This window comes from Dendronephthya gigantea, unplaced genomic scaffold, assembly GCF_004324835.1.
Source record: "Dendronephthya gigantea isolate DGI-Jeju-01 unplaced genomic scaffold, DenGig_1.0 000022F, whole genome shotgun sequence".
Taxonomy (NCBI): Eukaryota; Metazoa; Cnidaria; class Anthozoa; order Malacalcyonacea; family Nephtheidae; genus Dendronephthya; species Dendronephthya gigantea.
The window spans coordinates 581,175-602,800 of NW_021163032.1; the positions used below are offsets into that span (position 1 = coordinate 581,175).

At 37.7% G+C, this 21,626-nt stretch overlaps 4 protein-coding genes across 4 annotated transcripts; 2 read left to right on the plus strand and 2 right to left on the minus strand.

The window, feature by feature from the left end:
* Positions 1-433: 433 nt before the first annotated feature.
* Positions 434-5,227, plus strand: LOC114522320 (E3 ubiquitin-protein ligase synoviolin-like). Its single transcript, XM_028542987.1, has 13 exons — positions 434-723; positions 1,448-1,540; positions 1,723-1,875; positions 1,958-2,006; positions 2,111-2,214; positions 2,324-2,450; positions 2,533-2,632; positions 2,722-2,787; positions 3,109-3,341; positions 3,486-3,652; positions 3,863-3,926; positions 4,001-4,193; positions 4,501-5,227. Exons 1-13 carry the CDS (start codon positions 595-597, stop codon positions 4,799-4,801), a joined length of 1,779 nt encoding a protein of 592 aa, XP_028398788.1. The 5' UTR covers positions 434-594; the 3' UTR covers positions 4,802-5,227.
* A 498-nt stretch (positions 5,228-5,725) lies between these two features.
* Positions 5,726-9,369, plus strand: LOC114522310. Its single transcript, XM_028542973.1, has 5 exons — positions 5,726-6,419; positions 6,502-6,579; positions 7,041-7,133; positions 8,562-8,736; positions 9,013-9,369. The coding sequence occupies exons 1-5, from the start codon at positions 5,880-5,882 to the stop codon at positions 9,156-9,158; spliced, it is 1,032 nt and encodes a 343-aa protein (XP_028398774.1). The 5' UTR covers positions 5,726-5,879; the 3' UTR covers positions 9,159-9,369.
* Positions 9,370-10,081: 712 nt separating this feature from the next.
* Positions 10,082-12,319, minus strand: LOC114522369 (glutaminyl-peptide cyclotransferase-like). The gene is made up of 6 exons (XM_028543039.1): positions 12,251-12,319; positions 11,912-12,058; positions 10,736-11,005; positions 10,507-10,656; positions 10,319-10,418; positions 10,082-10,227 (listed from the first exon to the last, which is right to left on the minus strand). The coding sequence occupies exons 1-6, from the start codon at positions 12,317-12,319 to the stop codon at positions 10,082-10,084; spliced, it is 882 nt and encodes a 293-aa protein (XP_028398840.1).
* A 10-nt stretch (positions 12,320-12,329) lies between these two features.
* On the minus strand, positions 12,330-21,480 carry LOC114522312 (endoribonuclease Dicer-like). The gene is given in 15 exon segments (XM_028542975.1): positions 12,330-12,994; positions 13,100-13,172; positions 13,586-13,766; positions 14,208-14,528; positions 14,719-15,983; positions 15,986-16,268; positions 16,438-16,620; positions 16,774-16,983; positions 17,283-17,406; positions 18,104-18,276; positions 18,351-18,769; positions 18,981-19,172; positions 19,460-20,173; positions 20,364-20,608; positions 20,832-21,480. Coding segments are annotated over 14 exon segments (4,503 nt in total). The 5' UTR covers positions 20,584-20,608; positions 20,832-21,480; the 3' UTR covers positions 12,330-12,849.
* Positions 21,481-21,626: the final 146 nt, after the last annotated feature.

Here is a 21,626-nt window from a genome sequence, read left to right on the forward strand (position 1 = left end):
TATTCCCGATAAATTTTAGGCCGAATAAATTATAAATACAATAAGGTGATCGTGGTTTCTACTTGTCTAATCATCCGTCAGCCTCCTCCAGACTTCCTTAAGCATGACTTTCACAAACTACTCTGTACTTCCCTGTTTTTTTCACACCGAACTATTGCCAAATTTCAAACTGTTTCCCAAAAATTTCGCAACGAAATACGTTGTCGGGTACTTATTCCAAACACCATTTTCAACCCCCTCTTCGTTAAAGCCGAAAGCCAAAGACCGCATCCAAATTATTTGAAATATGTTACATTTGTTTCACGAAAAGTGAAAATTATGATATTTTGCGTCTTTTTTAACTAGCCTGAACTGCCCAGCGATTTGCAGGTGTTTTGTTCGGAATATAGTCGGGAAACAACTTCGGAGCAGACCGTCAACGGCCAAAGTCCCGTATGTGAGGACGTGTTTACATTTTATTCGACTGTTTAGAGATCAGAACTTCCACGTATTTTTTGATGTTTCTTTAATTTTCTGCTAAATAAAAGATGCTTTCAAGTTGGTGAGAAGATGTGAAATTAAAAACTTATCCTGGCAGTCAAGAGTTTTATCAAAATGCGTGGCTTGTTACTGAGTATTGGCAGCATCGTTCTAACTAGTTTGGTCATTGGAAATGCTTTTTATCAGAAAGGACAGTTTTATCCTTCAGTCGTGTATATAACAAAGTCTAATCCGAGTCTAGCGGTGGGTGTTAATGTCGAGTAACATGTCGTGAACGCTTTTCGTTGTGAATACATTGATATTACGTCGACATGAGTTGCAGGGGAAACCAGATTTCCCCAGGCTCCAGGGGGGGAGGAGACTAAGTCAAGGGTTTCATGGTGCCTTAACACATATGTACCATTGATTGGTCTGATTCCAGCCATTGGTAGATGACAAATTCTGGTAGATGACAATGCTAAGGCTTGGTTCACAGTAGCTCCTCGGAACAGAATCAAAGTTCAGTTATATAATTTCCTGATAGACAAAGCATTTTATGCACTAGCGACCTCAGACAAAGGAAATCCCAGATTCCTAGGATATTTTGTGAACCAGGCTTAGTGGTCGACAGATGTCGTTAATGTGCATCTGAACTGGTCTGTTGAATCACTGTGCAAACCATTGACCTGTAAATATTAGTATACTAGTTTATATGGACCAAATGCTCAAAGCTATGTGTCTGCACAAGCAATGACAAGTAAAGGTCTTACATCCAAGCTGACCAGTAGCCCAGCATTGGTAATTCACCTTCATTTACCATTTACAGAGCTATAACAACTCATTTAATTAGTTCTTCTCAAACCACCAGATCAAAGCAACAATTGTTCGAATCCACTTAAATCATTAGCATTGCTAAAGAAGCGCTAGCATTTCAAGACACAATGAAAATACTTGTACAGAATGTATTCCTCATTTCATCCTTTTTTAGGTCTTGTATTTACAAGCATTTGTATTTGTCCTACTTCTTGGCCAACTCTCTCGTAAAGTATTCTTCGGTCAACTACGCCCAGCAGAAACAGAGGTAAATATTTATGCACCAACAAATAGACCAACAGTTATCATGACATATGCAAAACTTTAACCAACATTACCAATAAACCCAACAATTTACAGACCTGTTCGAGTGTATGTACTTAAGTGAGAGGTTAAAGGAAACTTTATGCAGAAGAATGTGATTCATTTAAGAATTTTTTTTATTGTCAGCATCTAATAGAGAGATCCTGGTATGCTGTGACGGAAACATGTCTTGCGTTCACCGTGTTTCGAGATAATTTCAGTCCACTGTTTGTTGCCCAGTTCACAATGCTGTTGTTCCTAAAGTGCTTTCACTGGCTTTCTGAAGACAGAATTGAATATGTAGGTCCACCATGACCTCATTTTGTTATCAAGCTCAATCTTTTTAAACATCTTCAATCTTTCTTTCTTTTCATTTTAACAGATGGAAAGAAGTCCCATGATTTCATTTCTTTTTCACATTCGTGTTATTTGTAAGTTAAATAATAGAGTAATTCTTTACACAAAATACATCATATGACACATCTTGACTTAATGCAACGCAATTACAATCCTTCAATAAAATATTTTTGCACAGGTTTGCTAACACTACTGGGTACACTTGACTCCCTCTTTGTACACAAAGCGTACAACAGTGTCCTAAACAGTGGTGCTTCAACACAACTTGTCTTTGGCTTTGAGGTGAATATAATAGATCATTCTTTTAGATCCCATTGATCTGATCTTCTGATAGAACCAAATTTTACACAATTCCCACATAATTTCTAACGGCACATTTCTATTATTTTAGTATGCCATATTACTGACTATTGTCGTGGCTGTCTTTATGAAATATGTCCTTCATACAATTGACCTGCAAAGTGTCAATCCTTGGGAGAATAAAGCAGTTTATATTTTGTACAGCGAACTTGTGATGGGTAGGAATCTTTTGTAACCCACTTCACACATGAAATTGCAACTTTTTAACTGATTAACTGTTACAATTTTTTTTCATTTCAGGTTTCATAAAATCAAGTTTATATGTTTCATTTATGTTCATCATGATAAGAGTACACACGTTCCCATTATTCGCTATAAGACCAATGTATTTAACATTAAGGTAACAATGATGAAGAGTCATAGAATATTTTCTGCAGAACGGCGGTGTGATTTTTTACCAACAAAATTTTTGTAATATTTTGTATTTAGGTCGTTTAAAAAGTCGATCAGCGATGTGATTATGTCGCGAAGAGCCATCCTAAATATGAATACTCTGTAAGTTGTCATTTCAAAACCTCTCCAATATTCCCATGAACCAATCAAATGCGATAACACTGACATAATTAACCAATCAGAGCGCAATCAGCTAGAGAAGGGAACATGAACCAATCAAATGTAATAACACTGACAGATTAACCAATCATGAGCGCGATCAGCTAGAGAAGGGAACATGAACCAATCAAATATCTCAAGATCTTGTCTTCATCATCTTCATCTCTGTTCAACTCTCTACACAATGTCTACCACTTCAAATCATCCTTCACATTTTCATTTCATTTCTTCGACTATCGTTGAACTTTCTACGTATTTCCCCAGCTACCCCGATGCGACGGAAGAAGAGCTGGCGAGCGGTGACAATGTTTGCATTATATGTCGTGAAGAAATGACAACGAATGCAAAGAAGCTGCCTTGTAATCATATATTTCACATCAGTTGTTTGCGTTCCTGGTTTCAACGACAGCAAACCTGTCCGACATGTCGTTTGGATGTCTTGGGACAACCGCAACACGCTCGCCCTGCGGCACAGGGTCCACCTGCTCCACAGCAAGGTCTGGTTCATTCTATCGTCAAGGTTCTAAATAAAAGCTCGAGACTCAAATAAATTATCCGTCTTTACGAGCGGTTTCACCACTATTGGTGGCAACCTTTATTGCAAAACGTCAACATCATATTCACATAACATGTATATTTAGGTATACCACCTCATGCAGCACATATGCCCCCACCTTTTCCAATGTTTCCCATGGGGTTCCCACCTGGTGCACCCCCGGGTGTGCAGCCAGGTCCCCCACCACCTCAACCACCCACTACACAAGGGACATCTCCACCCTCAACGAGCTCTCAGCCATCATCAATGCCAGTTAGTAGAATTTGTTTTTCAGTCAGAATCTTTGCTCTCCTGGGATTTAAGATTGGCTTAAAACTGCCCAAATGATACAAGTATTTCATGGGTTCTTTAACCCATTGTAAATCTTATCAATATTGACCCAGATTTCTACCAAAAAGCACCATTAAAAAACAAGTAAAATCAATCTTCCTCCAACCATAAAACCTCATCTTTTCTTTACAGATGCCAGGCACACTACCACCATTCCCTCCTCCGCCATTTCCCATGTTTCCACCACCAATGTTTGGTAAGCGAATGTTATTTCACAGCTCGTACGGAAATGTGGTCTTCGGGTCTTACCGCAAATCGTTGTTTTTGCAGGATTTCCTTTCCCTCAAGCATCCTCAAATGGCGACACATCTTCTCTCACGATGGAAGAGCTCAGAGCAATGGAAGGCGAGGAACGCGAGAGTGTTGAAGCTCGTATCAGAGTTTTGAGAAACATTCATTCGTTGCTTGACACGGCGATAACGCAGTTGAATCAATACACACAAGCTGTGACGAGTACACGAACGTAAGCTTATGGATTTTTGTTCTTATTGGTGCTGTTCGGAGATAGCAGTCATTGATCTCGAAATAATACTGGATAGCGCAGAAATGTGAAGCAAGTTATACAAGGCCTAACAGATTGTTCAGACAATAGAAATACTTAGTTTACTAATGCAAAGTTATACAGTGAAATATTTCCCCATTTCTAAATGTGTAAATCATCCGTTGTGCTCAGAAAAAAATATGGTATTTGAATCAAACAATTTATACCTTTAATCTAAATATCCTTATTTCACTCGGATTAATAACTTTTTTATTTATCTTATTGTTAGACCAACCTTTGGTGTGGGATTTCCATCCTCAGCTAGCGCCAGTACTGCTCCAGTCACAACTACCACGACACGAGATCAGAATAGCGCTGAAAATATTGTATCGTCGTCTACTGCCGATGTGCCTGGACCGAGTTGGGCGGTGCTTGACGAGAATGCGGCGACTGCGAACGGCGAAGCACGAGACATACCCGAGGGTAGAAACTTCACTGATAATACGGATAATGCAAACTCCTCACATAATGATTTACGGCAGAGAAGAATTGAACGATTTTCATCACAACCTAACGAAGATCAAGAGTAATTTGTGATTAGCTCGATAAACTGTAGACTGTAAATCAAGGTCTTGAACTAAGTCACGAGTGTCAGGTGCAGCGCTTTAGATCAGGCTAGGTGTGGACTGGGACTTCTAGTAACTGTTGTGAGAAGAATATCATGGACTATTGAAGATTGAGTGTAAAAGCAAGTTGTTTAGATTTAAAATAAATGTCCTGCAAGTTGTACTTGATTCATTAAGAATCTTTTTTATCTCAAGATAGAAAAAGAGTCTTGAAGATTCATAAACCAAACAAGTTTCAATCGTAATAAAACCATAATGTTTCCAATTACGTTAATTAATTATTTAGTGTTTAATTCTAAGCCAATTCATTCAGCATTGAATTGGTAGTGTTATTTAACTTCGACTACCCTATATGTACCTTTCAAACTGTTAAATGTTATTAAACTTCGTATACAACTAGACTGAACTAGTCAACTTTTTTTCTGGACATTTGTTTATAAACTATTATGCATACTCTATGATTAAAAGGATCAGAAAGCATCCCACATTTCCCAGATTTCCACTTGCAGAGAAATGGTAATATTTGCAAATTTACTTTTGAGTTTCAACAGCATAAAAAACAGCATTAGTTCAACCTGACTGTTCTCAATTCAAAAGAAAATATGCAAATATTTCGATAGCGAACTATTTCTCTGGAAGTAAAAATCGGTTGTCACTGTGATTAAATGAAATATAAATCTGTATCTTTGCCCTCCCAAAAGTCGCATGAGATATTTCAATCCTGCAAAGAAAGTTCATAGAAATAGGTTCACACCCCTATAACATATATCCCTATATAAATCACATCCCTTTAACATCCAAGCCATCACCAAGTTACCATCGATAAACACCATGTTACCAAGCAACAGAAATATTAATTAATCGCAATTAAGACAGGATGGGATTACTTTAACGACGTTCGAGTAAACATTACAAATTTTCAGACGAAAAACAAACGATTACATGTCTGCCACTACACAGTCTGGTTGATACAGAATCGGTATACGTCTCTAACTCTTGGGGTTTTCTATATCCCAGTATGGCGGATATTCTAGCTTAAAATATGGGGAGTTGTGTTTCCACATCTGATAATAAGGTCAATCCACCATCTAATGAGAAAATAATTCATGTCGAACCTCAAGAGAGCAACTTTAGTGAGCAAGACTTTAGCGAGCATGGGAGATCTTCTGAAGGCAAGCTATTAGAGACCTCAGCATGTACTGAAAAAGTGATACAAGTTAGACCTTGTGATAGTGACCTTAGCAAAAGCGAAAGATCTTTGGAAGGTATAAAAACTTCACCTACAGACAGAGAACTCATAAATGGAAGATATCCAGAAGGCTACGATGGAAATAATGATGAAAATTTCCACGCAAAATCATCGGAAAGATGTTTGAGAAATAACAATGAGACATCAATTGACAACGATCCACTCAATGGTCGACTTTCAGAGGCTGGACTTGAAGACAGAGAAGAAAGTAATTGTGTCTTACCGAGAGTTAAATATGGTTTACCTCCAAAATCAGTTCGTTTTGATGTTGATTTCAATGATGTAGATACAAATTCTCGATCAACACCAAGAAAGTTTCCAAGAAGATTGAAGGTAAAGAATATAGGAGACGATTTTTCGAAGTATTTATATGCTTTACACGGTATACTTTATTTACTCTTTTTTTTTGGATAAGAAACTTGAAGGAATGCCACAGCTTACTGCGGAACAACTTAGAAAAAAGCAAGAACAAGCTGAACAGAACAGAGCAATGGTAGGTGAAGATCAGCCAGGATTTCTTTCTGAGAATCTCTTTCGAGAGAGCTGATAGTAGAGGAAATTTCATCCTACAAAAATTCAGCCTCAAATGCCACCTGTCCTGAAAACGCATTAGGGTTTAACGAGCTTTTTTAGCTTGCGAGATCAGAATGATGTTAATCGAATCATTATCAGAGATATGAAATCATTCTTTTTAAAATACAGCCAGGTCTGCCATTTCGTCTTAACTGTTGTTAAGACTAGTCATGAACATATCCAGCTAACCGATGGAACAGAGTGTAGATCGTTTTTCACTGAGTTATAGAGACTATAATAGAGAGTAGAGACTGATTCGTCTATACATGAGAAAGAACCCAGACTATTTCACATCGATGAATCGTTGACTTGTTCAGTGGCTTTCTTCACAGCTTATAATGACCGAATGAAAACTGAAATTGTTTTAAATTATTTACACAGGAGCTTCAACGGAAGACTGACACCTTGTCAAAACATAATCGAGATCTTTTTCAAGCAAGGGAGTACGAAAGATTAAAAAACGCACAAATACAGGTAATACCTGGTCTCCATTTAATCGTGAATGTCGTGAACATGTCAAGGTGGCTGATGTGATAGAATATTTCTATGTGTGCGGGGACTGTGTGCAGCAGTGAACTATAATAAATAACATTACTTATATTCATTTCACTGGTGTGCAGTCAACAATGACTGATTTTAATACAGAAATAAAGACAAATTTGCATCCGGACTAATTCTCATCGGTGAAAATGACTTGTTCACGAGAATTACGACAAAATGGAAACCAAGCTTAAGTGGAATAGATTGGTCTACTTAAGATGTGAATGATATTCGAGACAAGTAATGAATTGGAAATCCATGGCCGGCTTGTAACGACCATCATTTTTCTCCACTATATAACCGAGGTTAAAGCCGGGCAGACTTGTGCAAAATTGCTTAACTAAGTAAATCCTCAAGTGTTTAACGCACCTTACGTCTCAAAAGCTCTGTAAAACATCCGTTGGTTTGTTCGATGCTTATGGATTGAATTGGATTCCTCAATGCAAAGCTGATGAATTCAAATTTCCGTAGATCTAGGAGCTTGGACAATCTAAAAGAAACGCCGGATTAAAACTAGAATTCAAGGCTTATAAGTTATAATCATGCAGAAATCACAATAGACGTGCATTTAGTTAAGCTAGAAAATTCATACCTACCTAAAAAGCAGACACCTCGCTTCTGTCGCTCCTACTGTCCATAAAACCTCCTGCTCAATAAAACTTCGTCAAATACCATCGGTTACTATCTTTGTTCCCAATGACGACGACAAAGATCTTTCCTTCCATTAACTACGATTCTTTCAACGTTTATCCATTGAGAAAAAGCTGGAAATCTCACCGTTGAAATAAACTCTCTATGCGATTCACCAGTTTCAACGAGAACTGGGCGATTTGAAATAATTTGAATTTACATATTGAAAATTAATTTACCATCAGTGCAACCAATGAATGGAACTCTTTTCAATTTTCATTGAGCCCTTTTCAAGTTCCATTCATTTATTCAATGCAAACACGTCATACTAAAACATGCATAACCTACGGAATCAACTACCACAAAAGATGTATTGTCTTAAACCAATCTTTAGAGTAAACAACGTCTGTTTGGTGTAATCCTTTGATAAATAACCACACGATCCAATTTACTTCTGATGGATGCTTTATTGTCTGTTGACTTGCAAAGTATATGGACAGCGAATCAACCAAAGCCAATGCGGTACTGCTTTACCAATAACAAATTACATTCCATACGTCAGAAGTGAATTGGATCCGACTGCGAACGGGCCTTAACCACTTTAATACTATAACGTTGGGAATCAAAGCGCTAGTCGAAAAAAACTTTTCTGTTAAAAGTAAGGGTTAACTGAGAGTGCATGCCATGTAGCCTGTAGATAGCAATGTCTGAAGAAAGTTTTCCTTTCGATAGATGGAGCAAAAGTTCCTTGTGAATGAACGGAATCGTCGAAATCACATGAAAGGAGTGATTATTAAACAACAAGAGAGGGAAACGAGAGCGAAAAACATCCGCGAGAAATTAAACATGGAATTGGAAGGAAGTGTTGTCCATATTGATGAAACTTATAATAGCGGTAATTCATCTGGTACGTTAAGCTCTAAATATCTTTTCTCCTGTATCAGAGATTTCTCTTTTTGGAAAACTGATACTTTAGAATTGCTGATGAGATATTCAACTGTACCTATGTAGTATGGTATGTACAGTTTGTAGATCTACGATGTAATTAGTCGTCTAAAAAAAATAGCTTAAAACCGATAGAGCTGTGGTCCAAACAGTTACACAACATAATACTGTTAGTTTGATCGACCCACAGAAAGAATAGTTTGGTACTTATTTAATTTATCAAAAACTTTATCTCTAGATGATGACTGGAACGGAGGGGAAAAAGTTGAGAAATCTGGTGCACAAGAGGACGATTCTACGGACGAGTTCTTTGAAAACACTCCTGTTAGAGCAAATCTTTGCACCGTTATTAATAACCCAAGGACAGGGTTCGCGTCTTTGTGAAAAATCGCACGCACGTTTTGCTGGTTAAACGAATAACCTACCATGTAATGCACGTTTCGCTGGCAGCAAAGGTGTGACCTAAGTATTGATAAAATTATCTTCACATATGTCCACATAATTTCCGTCAGAGTGCATAACATTATCACGATTACAACATCAGATTATGACACAGCGGAAAATAGCCAATATTAGAATTTTAATATGCAGGGAAAATTTATAAGATATAAATTAACTTTTATACATATTGAATATATTATTTTATATTGGAATAATTTAAAGTTGTTGCTTTGCAACATCTAAAGATGTTTATACTACAATTGCCGATAAGAGTATTCAACTAAAACACATTCCCCTAAGCCCTTTTCCCTAACCCTGACTATGAAGATGATACCAGTGTGTGCGTTATGCCTTGTGTACTCGTATCATCCTTAGATATCCTCCTGAGATATCCTCCCGTAACCCTACTCGCCCCTAAAATGAACCATTGTTCTAATCCAAACGTAATTTAGCAAAGCTCTTAAACTCTGAGAATTTCTTTAAAGAAAACTTGAAAGATCTTCAGCAGGTCATGAATGGTCTCTGCATTAAGGTTTGTACCGTCGTCGCATAACTTGTGCCAGCAATCGGGAAATGGTACAGGAATTATATGAAGTATTGGGACACCTGAAAATGAGTTAACGGTTAACGGAACTACTTTGGTACGCATCCACATAATACCAATACCATTAACAACCACACGTTTTCAAGTTAATCTCGTGAATCGAACTCACGGATCCAATTCACTTCTGAAGGATGTTTTGTAGTCTATTGACTTGCCTTGTATATTGGCAGTAAATCAACAAAAGCAAACGCAGGTCTGCTTGATCAATAACGGACTACATTCCATACGTCAGAAGTGAATTGGGATCTGACAAAATCTACGTTTACAACCGACCTTTTCTCAAGAAAGGAATATGATCGTCTTCGATACCAAGTGATTCTGAAAGCAAGCCTTCAACAAAATATTGTTTCTTTTCATTCGAGTTTTGAAATGTTGGTGAGATCGAGCCATCTTTCACGAGTCTCTTTTCTACAACGATAACAAAACAACAGCAGGTTCATTACACAACACTGATTATGAAAACACAGAATAAACAACGAACAAATTCATTCTCATATACCTATGTACACCAAACGTTCAAAGTAACGATGTGTTTTTGGAAAGCCACTATAAAATTTCGGATTTTTTTCACCGATAAGGTCCAGTAATGTAAGAAATTCCTAGAAAAAAACATAAAATGACATCAAGACCGAAGCAGTTTGGCAACACTCACAAAGGTATATTCTCCCATACTTGTCATAAACTTACAATTTTTGAAAGGTGGCTATTATTATTTTCATCTGGTTTTGACCAGATTTCAGCTAAATGAGTTGAACCATAAATTGAATCATCTGCAGTCCAACTTATAAATGCTTCCTCGCCATCAAACAAAACAACTTGTAAAGTGTAGTCATTATTCTGAAGCGGTAAATTTTAGGTTAGTGTTAGCCAACAGTGTTTGGTTGGAAAAAAATTGCAAAATATACTGCTAATGCACCTTTTTCAGTTTAGCCAGATCAAGATTCTTTGCAATGGACATGATCATGGCACAAGGAACAGCAGAATCTGTCGCGGCGAGGAATTCCTTGTTTTGACTGTTATTCATGAGCTTGCTGTCATAATGTGCGGTTAGCAACACAAATTTTTTGGCATTAGGATTTGCAGTCGCAATCATATTTGTAAAACGTTTCGGACCAATCACTGTGTCCTTATCAAACTCATCCAAAGTGACCTGCCATCCAAGGTCTGAGAAAAACTTGACCAAATACTAGATAAATCAATTTTACAATGTAAATTAGAATCACAACAACTTTATATAGCATAAAAACTCCTTTCTCCAGAGGTTAATATTCAGTGATTATATACACATCTGAATGTGCATCACTCATTAAGGGGCAACAGATGCTAATGCATTTGCTGTATTGTTTATTTTCATCTGTGGAAATTGGAATACCTATTGATCACTAGAGGCAGGGGTTAGTGTAAACTTTGCCTTGGCAGCCACACAAGGCAGATTAAGGCAGGTTTCCACTTACAGCAAAATCAGCATAAATAAATTAGTTCGACTTGACTGCTCTCAATTTAAAAGAAAATATGCAAATATTTAGCTAGCGAACGATTTCGCTGTAAGTGAAAATCCGCCTTTAATATACTGTGTTGACACAAACACGATTACATTTTTTTTTAAAACATTGGTCTTAAACAGAGCAAACAATTTATGAAATTCCTTAGCATGCTGTTCTAATCACTCCAAAGCGAGTATTTTCATTGATTTTTTTAAAACTCTACATTTCTGTCCAACTGAATTTTCTTCATTCCTTAAATATCTTAGCATTCATAATTCAGGTTTTCTTCCAGCTTCCATGGATTTTGATACATTTAGGGCAACTTTGAGTTTATTTTAAGTTACACAGGATAGTTTTTTAAATAAGAAAGGTGAGTTTGGTAAAAACGTCTGGTTGCTCCTAACCTATGACTCTGCGAGTGTCGGTAGTGTAGATGATCAACATCAATAGGGAAAAAAAAGCAATCAGCAATGGGAAAAATATTGTGAAACTAATCGATCCTTAACCTAATTTTTTACTGTCCTAGCGAGATAATTTCACTTGCGATGGAGGAAATACTGCTAATCAATGAAATTCATCAGAAAACTTCAAAAAACCACAAATCCTACCTGTTTTACAGCATGATGGCCATTTGTTCCAGGCACACGACTTCTCAATATGGGTCGCAGCAAATCGTTAAATCCATCGTAATCTATCGACGCTGCAAGATTTTTCAATCTTGTGGAGGACAGAGTGCGTGGTTTTATTACCGAGACCTGTAAAATTGGTAGAAAACTGTAGTAGATGAAACGCTTTACTTTTAACCCAACCAGTCAGATAAATCACTAATCTTAAAATGATGTGTATGACAGATTTTTGAATGCTACTTTCACCGTTTCACGCATTTCATGTATTGAAGTTAGTACAATACCGCGTCTTACTTTCATGATTTAAGAGTTTTACTGTACCTGAGAAGTTCCTGAGAGCAGGTTCAATAACACGAGCAACAAAGCAAAAATACTGTTTCTACAAACCATTGTAATATTGTGCGTTCAATCAAATATGATCAAAGCTAGCTAGCTTTTGATCGTTCGTTATTTAATCTTCTGAAGTACTTTCTTCGTTTCAGAATGGCGTTATATGTTCATACACAGGTGCAAACTGTCAAACGGCGACCAATGGAACCGACAGCAATTATCTTTCAGTGTTTTATAATTTGCAAATTGAAAATTTTGTGCATTTCAAATCGAGCCATATTGTGTTGATTATTGTTTTATCACTGATTCACTTCCTACGCTTGCCATATATGGTGTTGACGCCCGCGCACGGGCACTTAGAAGCAGCTGGCGTGTGGGCGGCTTCCCACCGTCGATTGCACATGAATGAACATTGCCGGAATTCATTGACTTTGTTACTAATCGAATAAATTTATTAATTAATTCCTATGTAAAATACATTATTTACCTCGACTATTTATAGATTCCCCAAATTTTAACTTATTATATTATATTTTAAAACCAAAATTATTATTTGGTTGACCCGCATACCAATAATCTTAAAACGCTAACTATTTTTTGTCATCGATTGTTTTCAAAGCCCTATAGGAAGCAGAAAGTTTAGCATTTCGTTTATTTATCCCAAAACCTTTATACTCGCTACCTTTGAATTTAAGAACACTAGACACTCTACCGTCTTCTAATATCTCTGCCTTTCTGAAATAAAACAATAATAAACTGTCAGTTACAAACATTGTCACTGATAAAAATACATTTTTAAATTGTACTTCAAACTGCACAAATCGTTTCAATCCCATTTACCTGTATTCCGCACTCACGTCAAGTTCATTAACTCTTCTCACCGGATTTTTTGGCACGTTCTGCGAGTACTCATCTGCAATTAGTAAGTAATATCTTTCAGTTAGTTTCCGGTAGGCACCATAGCAAACCCAGTTTTACTCTGACTCTAAACCTGAGTTTAAGAGCTAGACATTTTACTGGTCAGTAAAACACGAGAAGTACCTACAGTTAACAGGGTAACAACAAAATTGCCAGTTTTCATGGTTTACAAAACTAAATCACACTTCATAGTCAGAGGTTTTACCATTGCCACCGAAACAGCTCATTTTAAAATTTTAATAAGGTAATGTTACACTAAACGACTTTCAATTTTCAGTTGCGTTGCGAGTTGTTGTTGAAAGTTGTTTCGTGTAACATTATCTTTACCCTGTCTATCTTCACGATTTTGTAGTCGATCGAAAAGTACTGTTGTCATTATGACAAGGTTATGACAAAGTCAAAACTTACCAATGAACTTCTTAAGCATTGGATAATAGACTCTTCAGACTTCGAGGACATCCAGACCGCTGTCAAGGAATATCGCACCAGCAACGGACTCAAAAACATCACCCAGAGGTTTCGGAGCTTCAATACATTCCACATCACTGCTGTCACTCTGTACGGCGATCACGTAAGGATCTGGGCTCACCTAAAATGTTTTCGAAGAATGATACTTTACGTACTTTTTATTCACTGAAGCATATGAAAGGAGACGCGTATCTCTCTTTCTGGATCACTCGCATTGAACTAAATACTTTGAAACAAAGGAATACGCTATCCACATTGCAATATCCTTGAAGTGAACGGTAGAAAATGCTTGTTTTAAAGGCGCTGGCCAAGGCGTGCACCTAATTTCTTCAAACTTTGATAGCAAATGCAGCACAGTACATATATTTTGACGCAGTGTAACGAAATTGGGACCGTTTTTGAGGGCTTTTAATACCAATTTTCTTACGAATAGACAAGATAGCATCAATTTTAATTTTAGCTGGGGGGTTTTTACAATCTTGCGCGCATCTTACTTTAGGGTACTTTTTCAAAGAGTATACTTTTTTGAAATCCTGTATAAAGCAATGTCTCATTGTAATACCTTGTCACCAAGACTCTCTTGGTATAGTTTAGCTTCTCTCACAAAATTACCAATGGTACCAAACAAATGAAACGACAAATACTTTAGGTATTTATGATAGTCGTTCTCTATTGAAATAACAGCGAAGATGTTGTTGTTCACGAGAGCTGAACGCAGGTCCGTAAGTTGACCAGGAGTCAGGTCTTTTTTACAGTTGTTGTAGATGTGTTGGGTGACCAGGAAATCAAGAATTGCGTCGCCCAAGAACTCGAGACGTTGGTAGGAACCAGTTATGGTGTTATCGTTGGATGACGGATGAGTGAATGCTTCGAGCAATAAAACCTAAAAATGTACGATTCAAAAAGATACTTTAGCACACTTTGAAATTGTTGAATTCAATGTCGTCCTAAAAATTCAATATTCAAGTTACGTGTTGAAATTGGCAGTGCCCGATTTATCTTCGCTATCAAGCATAAATCTTCTTGTTTCCAATGAAAGAAATTTATAACAATTACCAATGAACATATCAAACCTTGTTTTTAAAAGTATAACCAATCTTCCTCTCAAACGAAGCCATTCCTTTGGTCGTTCCGTCGGCAGAGATTTCTAGATCTGGTAAGGGATAGTTAGCGTACTTAGAGATATCGCAAAGCGTTGGAGATTTTCTGCGTCCGTTATCGTTCAACAATTCAGCAGGCGTGTTCTTCTCGTAAAATACTTTCACGCCTAACCATGTCATAAACCTAAGTGCCCCCATGTATCCACAATGAATAAAATATGCTCCAATAAGCGCCTCCATGCTGTCTGCGACACTCTTATCCGGGATCGTCTGTGTTAAAGTGTCATCGATAACGTTGCTACTGTCTCCGTTAGCGCCGTCATCGGTAGAAGAGGAAGAGCTGCCATTTACTAATTCTTCCTTGGATATGGCGAAGCCCGGTGGATGCCATGTCTCCTTAGAGAAGCCAATGTATTTGATAAACTTCGGGAGGTCTTTCTTCATCGCTAGCTTGAAAAGGTTCTTGTTTGAAATCTGTCGTGTGCGATACTTTGTTAATTTGCCCTCGTCTTTGTGATTTTCATGTGAATAAACATGAATACTGACGGCCATTTTAAGAAATGAATCACCAAGCATTTCTAGCCTCTCAAGACTGAAATCATCGTTGGATCGAGCACACGTGACTGCCTCCAGTAATTGGGGTAACGGTACTGAACTGTCGCGTTCGAATGGAGAGAAGTACTTTAAAACAGACGAATAAGGGTCTCTTTCTTCACTACCGATATCCACGCCTAAACAATCGAGTTTAGATCTTTTTCGTGGAGGTTCTGCCGTTTGGTCGACATATGAAAAGTTGGCAGCCATTTTAGTGGATATTGTATCTCGTAGTTCAATCATGGAAACGAGGCTATCAACGCGGTATAATATGGTCGGCAGAAAAAGAGCGCGAAGTGTCAACGATTGTGGAATTGGTCTTAATTTTAATAATTCCGGTACCAGGAGCTCCTTGATATTTTTTTTCTTAGTATTTTTCCCCGAGAGTACTTGCCGTTTCTTTCGGCAATCAATCTCACGACGCGATCTGATAACTTCCACTAGAGATTGGGACAGATCACTGATTTCAATATCATATTTTCTTTTATAGTAATCCTGAAATGTTTTAAATTTCAAATCGGGAAAGGGGCTAAGAGGGGTTTTGTCAGTTTTTGATAGGATGAGATAACGTTCTTGATTCTCCATCTCATTTTTTGAATAACCCTTAGTGACAACTGAATCTAAATGATCTGTATCAGAAGTTAAAGGACCGTCACTTTTTGTCGCATTTTCTCGAAGTGTTTCCATTCGGCATCGAAGTTAATGATACTCGAACTGGCAGAAACATCGTCACAGTTCAATAAAACAATTCGGCAACCGTAATTCGTGAAAGCACCGAGTTTGAATTCTAGAGTTTCAGTAAAAATAAACTTGTGAAACCAGTTGAAGGTATCCTGGTGTTTTTGAAATAGCGTCCTTTTTAGTTGACAGCGTTCACTGAGAGTGACCACTAACTTGCCAATATCGTTGTAGAGATAGAACGGTAATAACTAGAACCAAAAGATTATATGATTACGTGGTGATCATTACTGGAGTGAAACAGAACGGTTAAGTTAATTTAGTATTTTCATTTTCGCACTCGCTTTTTTTTACCTATATTGACCATTGGCGTTGCGTTTAGCTTTGATTATTAACGTTTCATTCTGTTATTATACTAACCTGATCAACTGGCAATTTTTCAGTGGTAACAATCCCAAGGGAAATTCCAATCCCATTTTTTCTGTTCCAATCCCATAACCTTTCCTTCTTGATGGTGTCATAAACTTCGCAAAACTCCATATTGATGGCGTATATATTCATCTTATTATTTGTGACCACGTGTCCATACAGTTGATTTGATGTCTATAAAAAAGGGTTGACAAGTCAGACGCCATGATTGACAAGCAAAATTTAAAATATTGGACAGGAAAGGAGGCATGCCATTGCTAATAGCTAAAAATGAATGCCCTGAGCAAGGTATTCAGATTGACTCAAAATATCTATATATCGGTGTACCTTGACACGATGTGATCTCACTCTTTTCTTTGTCCCTGTTTTGTGCTGTGAAGAACCATCAACAACGTCATCTTCGCCGTCACTCTCGCTTTCAGAGCTGCTCTCGACTGGCAGAAAATGGTCATTCAAAGCACCAAGTCGATGCAACTGGATACAAGCTTCTTGTGCCACCGCCCGTCTTGCGTTTTTCTTGTTTTTCATTGGTTCCCCCTAAATGTTGAATGTTTGACTTCTGTTAGATTGGAGAATAAAAATGTCGACAGTGGTATAATACTCGCCATCTTTTCGTAATCGTCACTCTTCACACGAAGGACTTCACACGATCCAATTTTGTTAGATCCAACTCACTTCTGATGGATGTTTTATAGTCTGTTGACTTGCAATGTATATGAGCAGCAAATCAACAAAAACCAATACTGACAGTACTGTCAATAACAAACTACATTTTATATGTCAGAAGTGAATTGGATCGGACAAAGCTGGATCGTGTGAACGGGCCTTTACACTACCTCAATGACTTCGATGATGTCACTGTTCCTTGGCAGTTTCAATGAACACTGAAATTTCTCTGCCACGTCATTAATTATAAACACTGGTTTAAGAGGAATAGATGCCGATAGTTTTGAGCAATATCTTCAGGAAAAAATAGACAGCCAAAGTATTAGTTCGATTACTGCCAGGCCCCTGGAAATTACTGAGATTTATACGACTTTGAAAATATTACGTAATTGCTTCCACTATTCAATTTCACAACTTTAAGGCCCTGTTCATATGAGCCGGGCTGGCCCGCTTTGCCGGGCTAGCTCGCTTTGCCGGGCTAGTTTATTTTCTTATTCACATGAGGCGGGCTAGCCCGGTAGCGTTACATAATTTGTTGACGCTTCACAAATCGAAAAATGTTGCTTGCATCGATTATAGCGGTTTTGGGCAGATATATTTCGTTAATTTTTGAAATGTATTGTGTTCTTTTGGTTTCCAAATACATATAAAATGGCGAAATGATGCTATGAAGGTATATTTGTAAAGAAAGCGATCGACGATTTTCAGCCCGGTTTACCGGGCTAGCCCGCCTAGTGCGTTCATATGAGCCCGTTTTGCCGAGATCTCGCCTCGCTTAAGCGAGATCTCGCCAAAGCGGGCTGGCCCGCTTTCCATGTGAATCAAATTTCAAAAACATATAGAAAAACTTAGGAAGCGGGATCTCGCCTCTAGCGAGTCAGCCCGGCGAAGCGGGCCAGCCCGGCTCATATGAACAGGGCCTAATTCACCAAAGTCAGGCAATTAAATTATTAGTATTTTTTTCTGCAACTGATGTAAACTTGTGTGCTACCTGTATAAACGATTTACAGCATTTCCCATGTAAAGTTTTCCACCTTCCTTTGTGAAATATTTTTCAAGTGGATATTCATTCACTTCCTCGTTGATTTCTTCCTCTGTAGGCCCGTCACGTTTGGCTTCACACAACTCTCTCAAACGTTCCTCAACACATTTATAGTTACTCATCTGTAAAAGTGAATTTACAATTTAGGATATTACAACAAATAAAGTTGAACTGTTGAAACATGACGACAACGCACTTTTTGATCTTGCTTTTGTCTCTGAGACCCATTCTCTTCCACCAACATCACATATTTCGCATCCTTTGCTCTACCCCGGCCGCGCGACTGAACGAACGCTCGATAGTTTTGTGGGAAATCAAACATGACAACGAGGTTGCATTTTGGGATATCCACACCTTCCTCCACGACACTCGTTCCCACGAGCACGTTGAACGTCCCTGTGCGGAATTTCGTCAACGTTTCCTGCTGTTTCTTAAAGTTCATCTGCGTTGCAGAAACGCCTGGCAGCTCAGAGCCATGACCGGTTACAAAATCTGAGCTGAGATGTCGATATTCATCGCTTTCCGACGACGCCACAGCGTTGATCAGTTTGCTTATCATGTAAGCTGCGTACCGTGTCTGGACGAATACAATCGAACACATTTTAGATTTGTCACCTTAAAAAGAAAGACAATACAACAATACAGTGACTCCATCAATGCAATCCTCAACTAAGGATTAATTACAATTAACGGAGCTTAATTCAATGCTTATTATGCAAAATATTTACTCCAATGACGAGGATCGATAGGTTATGTGCTACTACACTCTGAATACCCACCACCCAAGACAAAATGTCTTGAAAAGCTAGACTAAAGATGTTTCTACCTTTATACTCGGAAAAGAGATTCAGAAGTTCCTGCACTTTCGGTTTCAAATATTCTTGTTGAATTCTCTCTTGGCCTGCCATGTTTGCTGTGCTAAATTTGTCGTATCTCCAGCAAAGTTCTCGTAAACTGGTCACTGTTGTCTGAAGAAGCAAACTTGCAATCTTCTCACAGACTCTCTTGATTCTCTTTTCTAAAAAGGTTCAGCACTTTCAATATATATCTCGTCCTGATGCATGCACCTGACTCTAAAGCTTGTTTTCCATTGACCAAATTAGTTGTCCCCACAAAAAAATTGTATATATAATAATATAAGGTTTTAGATTTTTGTTGTCCATTAGTCTTTCATTATAGTTGCTGTAATTCAGTTGATCTAGCCATTACAGTGCAAGTTCAGCAAGAAACTCAGCACAGCATTGTATTTTTAAATAACATTTAATAGCCGTACACTAATTTACACAATCTTCCCTGCATACTAACCTAAATTCTCAATTAACACCATTGACATTTCATATGCTGCCCAGATCCCAATTTCATCCAATAATGCTAAACATCCACAGACTGCATCCTTTGAAACTTTTAATTCATTCTTGATGACTTCTTCAGAACAATTAACCTCTGACATGTCCTCAAAGAATGCCTTCACAGAATTCAAAACAGAATGGAATGCTTTTTCCAAAACGATTGCAGCACTGTCTAAATGGTTTGAAGATAAGTAGGGTCTCATAATTTCTTCAGGTTTAGCACCGCATTTCTTTAAAGTATCTGACTGTGCTGTTTTGCAGACACTTCTTAATGTGCGTTCCAGCATTTCTATTTTACCCTTAACCTGGCCAGGCTTCACATTCCCCCCAACAACTGATGCAGTTAGTCCAAGGATCCTTGGCAAGTCTTGCTTTTCATAATCTTGGTCGTTAGTAAAGCAGTCCATGATTTTTTTAAATGGGTGTTCTTTTTTGGCATGATGACATTCATCAAAGACTAACAAGTTGGCTTCGTTTAATTTAAATGTGCCATCTTCTATACAGTCACAATAGATCTGAGCTGTCATTACCAATACATGATTCTCTTTAAAATGACTTTCCCAACATTCTCTTGACCAGGAGTCCACATCCATTTCACCACAGAACTCCTTTACACGAAGTGCAGTTTGTGTTTTTCTAATGGCATCAGCTTGTTGGTAAACCAAAGGAACTAAAAATAAGAAATACAAGCTCTCTTCAACTATTAAAACAACATATAACAAAAAAGATAAATGCACATGCATACATGTATATAAAATGCTCTACCATTTTTAAACTTCAATTAAGACAAACTATGGCTGTTTAATGCATTATTCATCAAGATCAATTACTTTAATGGATAAAAGTTTATCAGGATTCACCTTTATCAACCAAAAAGAAGGTCCTCTTAACATCTTTAGAAAAGGGTCTGAATATGCCATCTTCTCCTGCCAGATGTTCAATCAGTTTGATGCTAATATAAGTCTTGCCAGTGCCAGTTCCCAGATGAACAATAATGTTTTCCTTTATTGCTGCATCGATTAGTTCCGATTGATAATCCCGAGGTTCAAACTCGCTTGAAGACGAGTTACTTGCAGCCATATCATGTACTATCTGATGTGCTGCCCTGAAGTAGATGTGCATTAAGAAAACCTTAATTAAAACTAATTGTAAAGGGTATAAATTTTCTGTACTTTGACAACAGCACAACTTGATTCACAGTGGAATAAAAAAACCCCGCACGGGAGTGCAAATTTATATACAAGTTTAAACCAAATTGTTACACAAGCTTTCGTGACTAAAAAATTCACAAGGTGGAATTTACTAATAGAAGGCAGGAATATTCAAACCTTTATTAATTATTAGTCAAATAGGAAGGATTTTCTGGAAAACATTCCATTTAGTTTTCTTTCTGTTTCTGTTTCTTCACGTCGTGAGGTTTTTCAAATGAATTTCTGTCATCTCTTCCAAGAAAACGTAAGAAAGGCCTGAAAGGGGAAATACCTGCTTCTATTTTTAGCAACATGACAACATCAAAACAACAATATCGGATTTTTTGAACTCCGAAGACCGAAGTCGAGTACTAATTTCTAATTTTCAATATAAATTCGAGGTTAGAACTATAATTTCAAAATTTTTAATCGAATTCAACCAAAATTAGGGCAATTTTTGCTGAAATTTGTATCCAAAATTTTCGGCCCGTCGCAGCCTGCGCTTAGAAAAAAATATAACGCTGCATTCAGCTACTGTATAGAGGTCAGCTGATTTGTTGTTCAAAGTTCAAACAAAGCTGGAAATCAAAGGGCCGACTACAACAATGTTTGGCTTCTTTTTTCAGTAATCTGGTTAACCCTGGTGAGGTTAGCTGAATAATTAGGTAAATTTGTCGTAAGTGTCGTCAAAGGCCAAGACAAACAGTTTCTGCAAGAACGCTGAAAGGCAGGTGGTTTCAGGGTCGTAACTACAATGATAATTGGGGGGGGGGGTTATTCATATATTAGAGTGATTTAGCACAAGGACGTGAACGTCATAGGCAACGTGAAAATGGCGAGTAAATGGCGTGATGCGTAAATATACTGATTTATATTCAGTTCTGCCCGACGGATTTCTTTTGTAAGTGCAATAGCTCACGATGGAAATCCGTC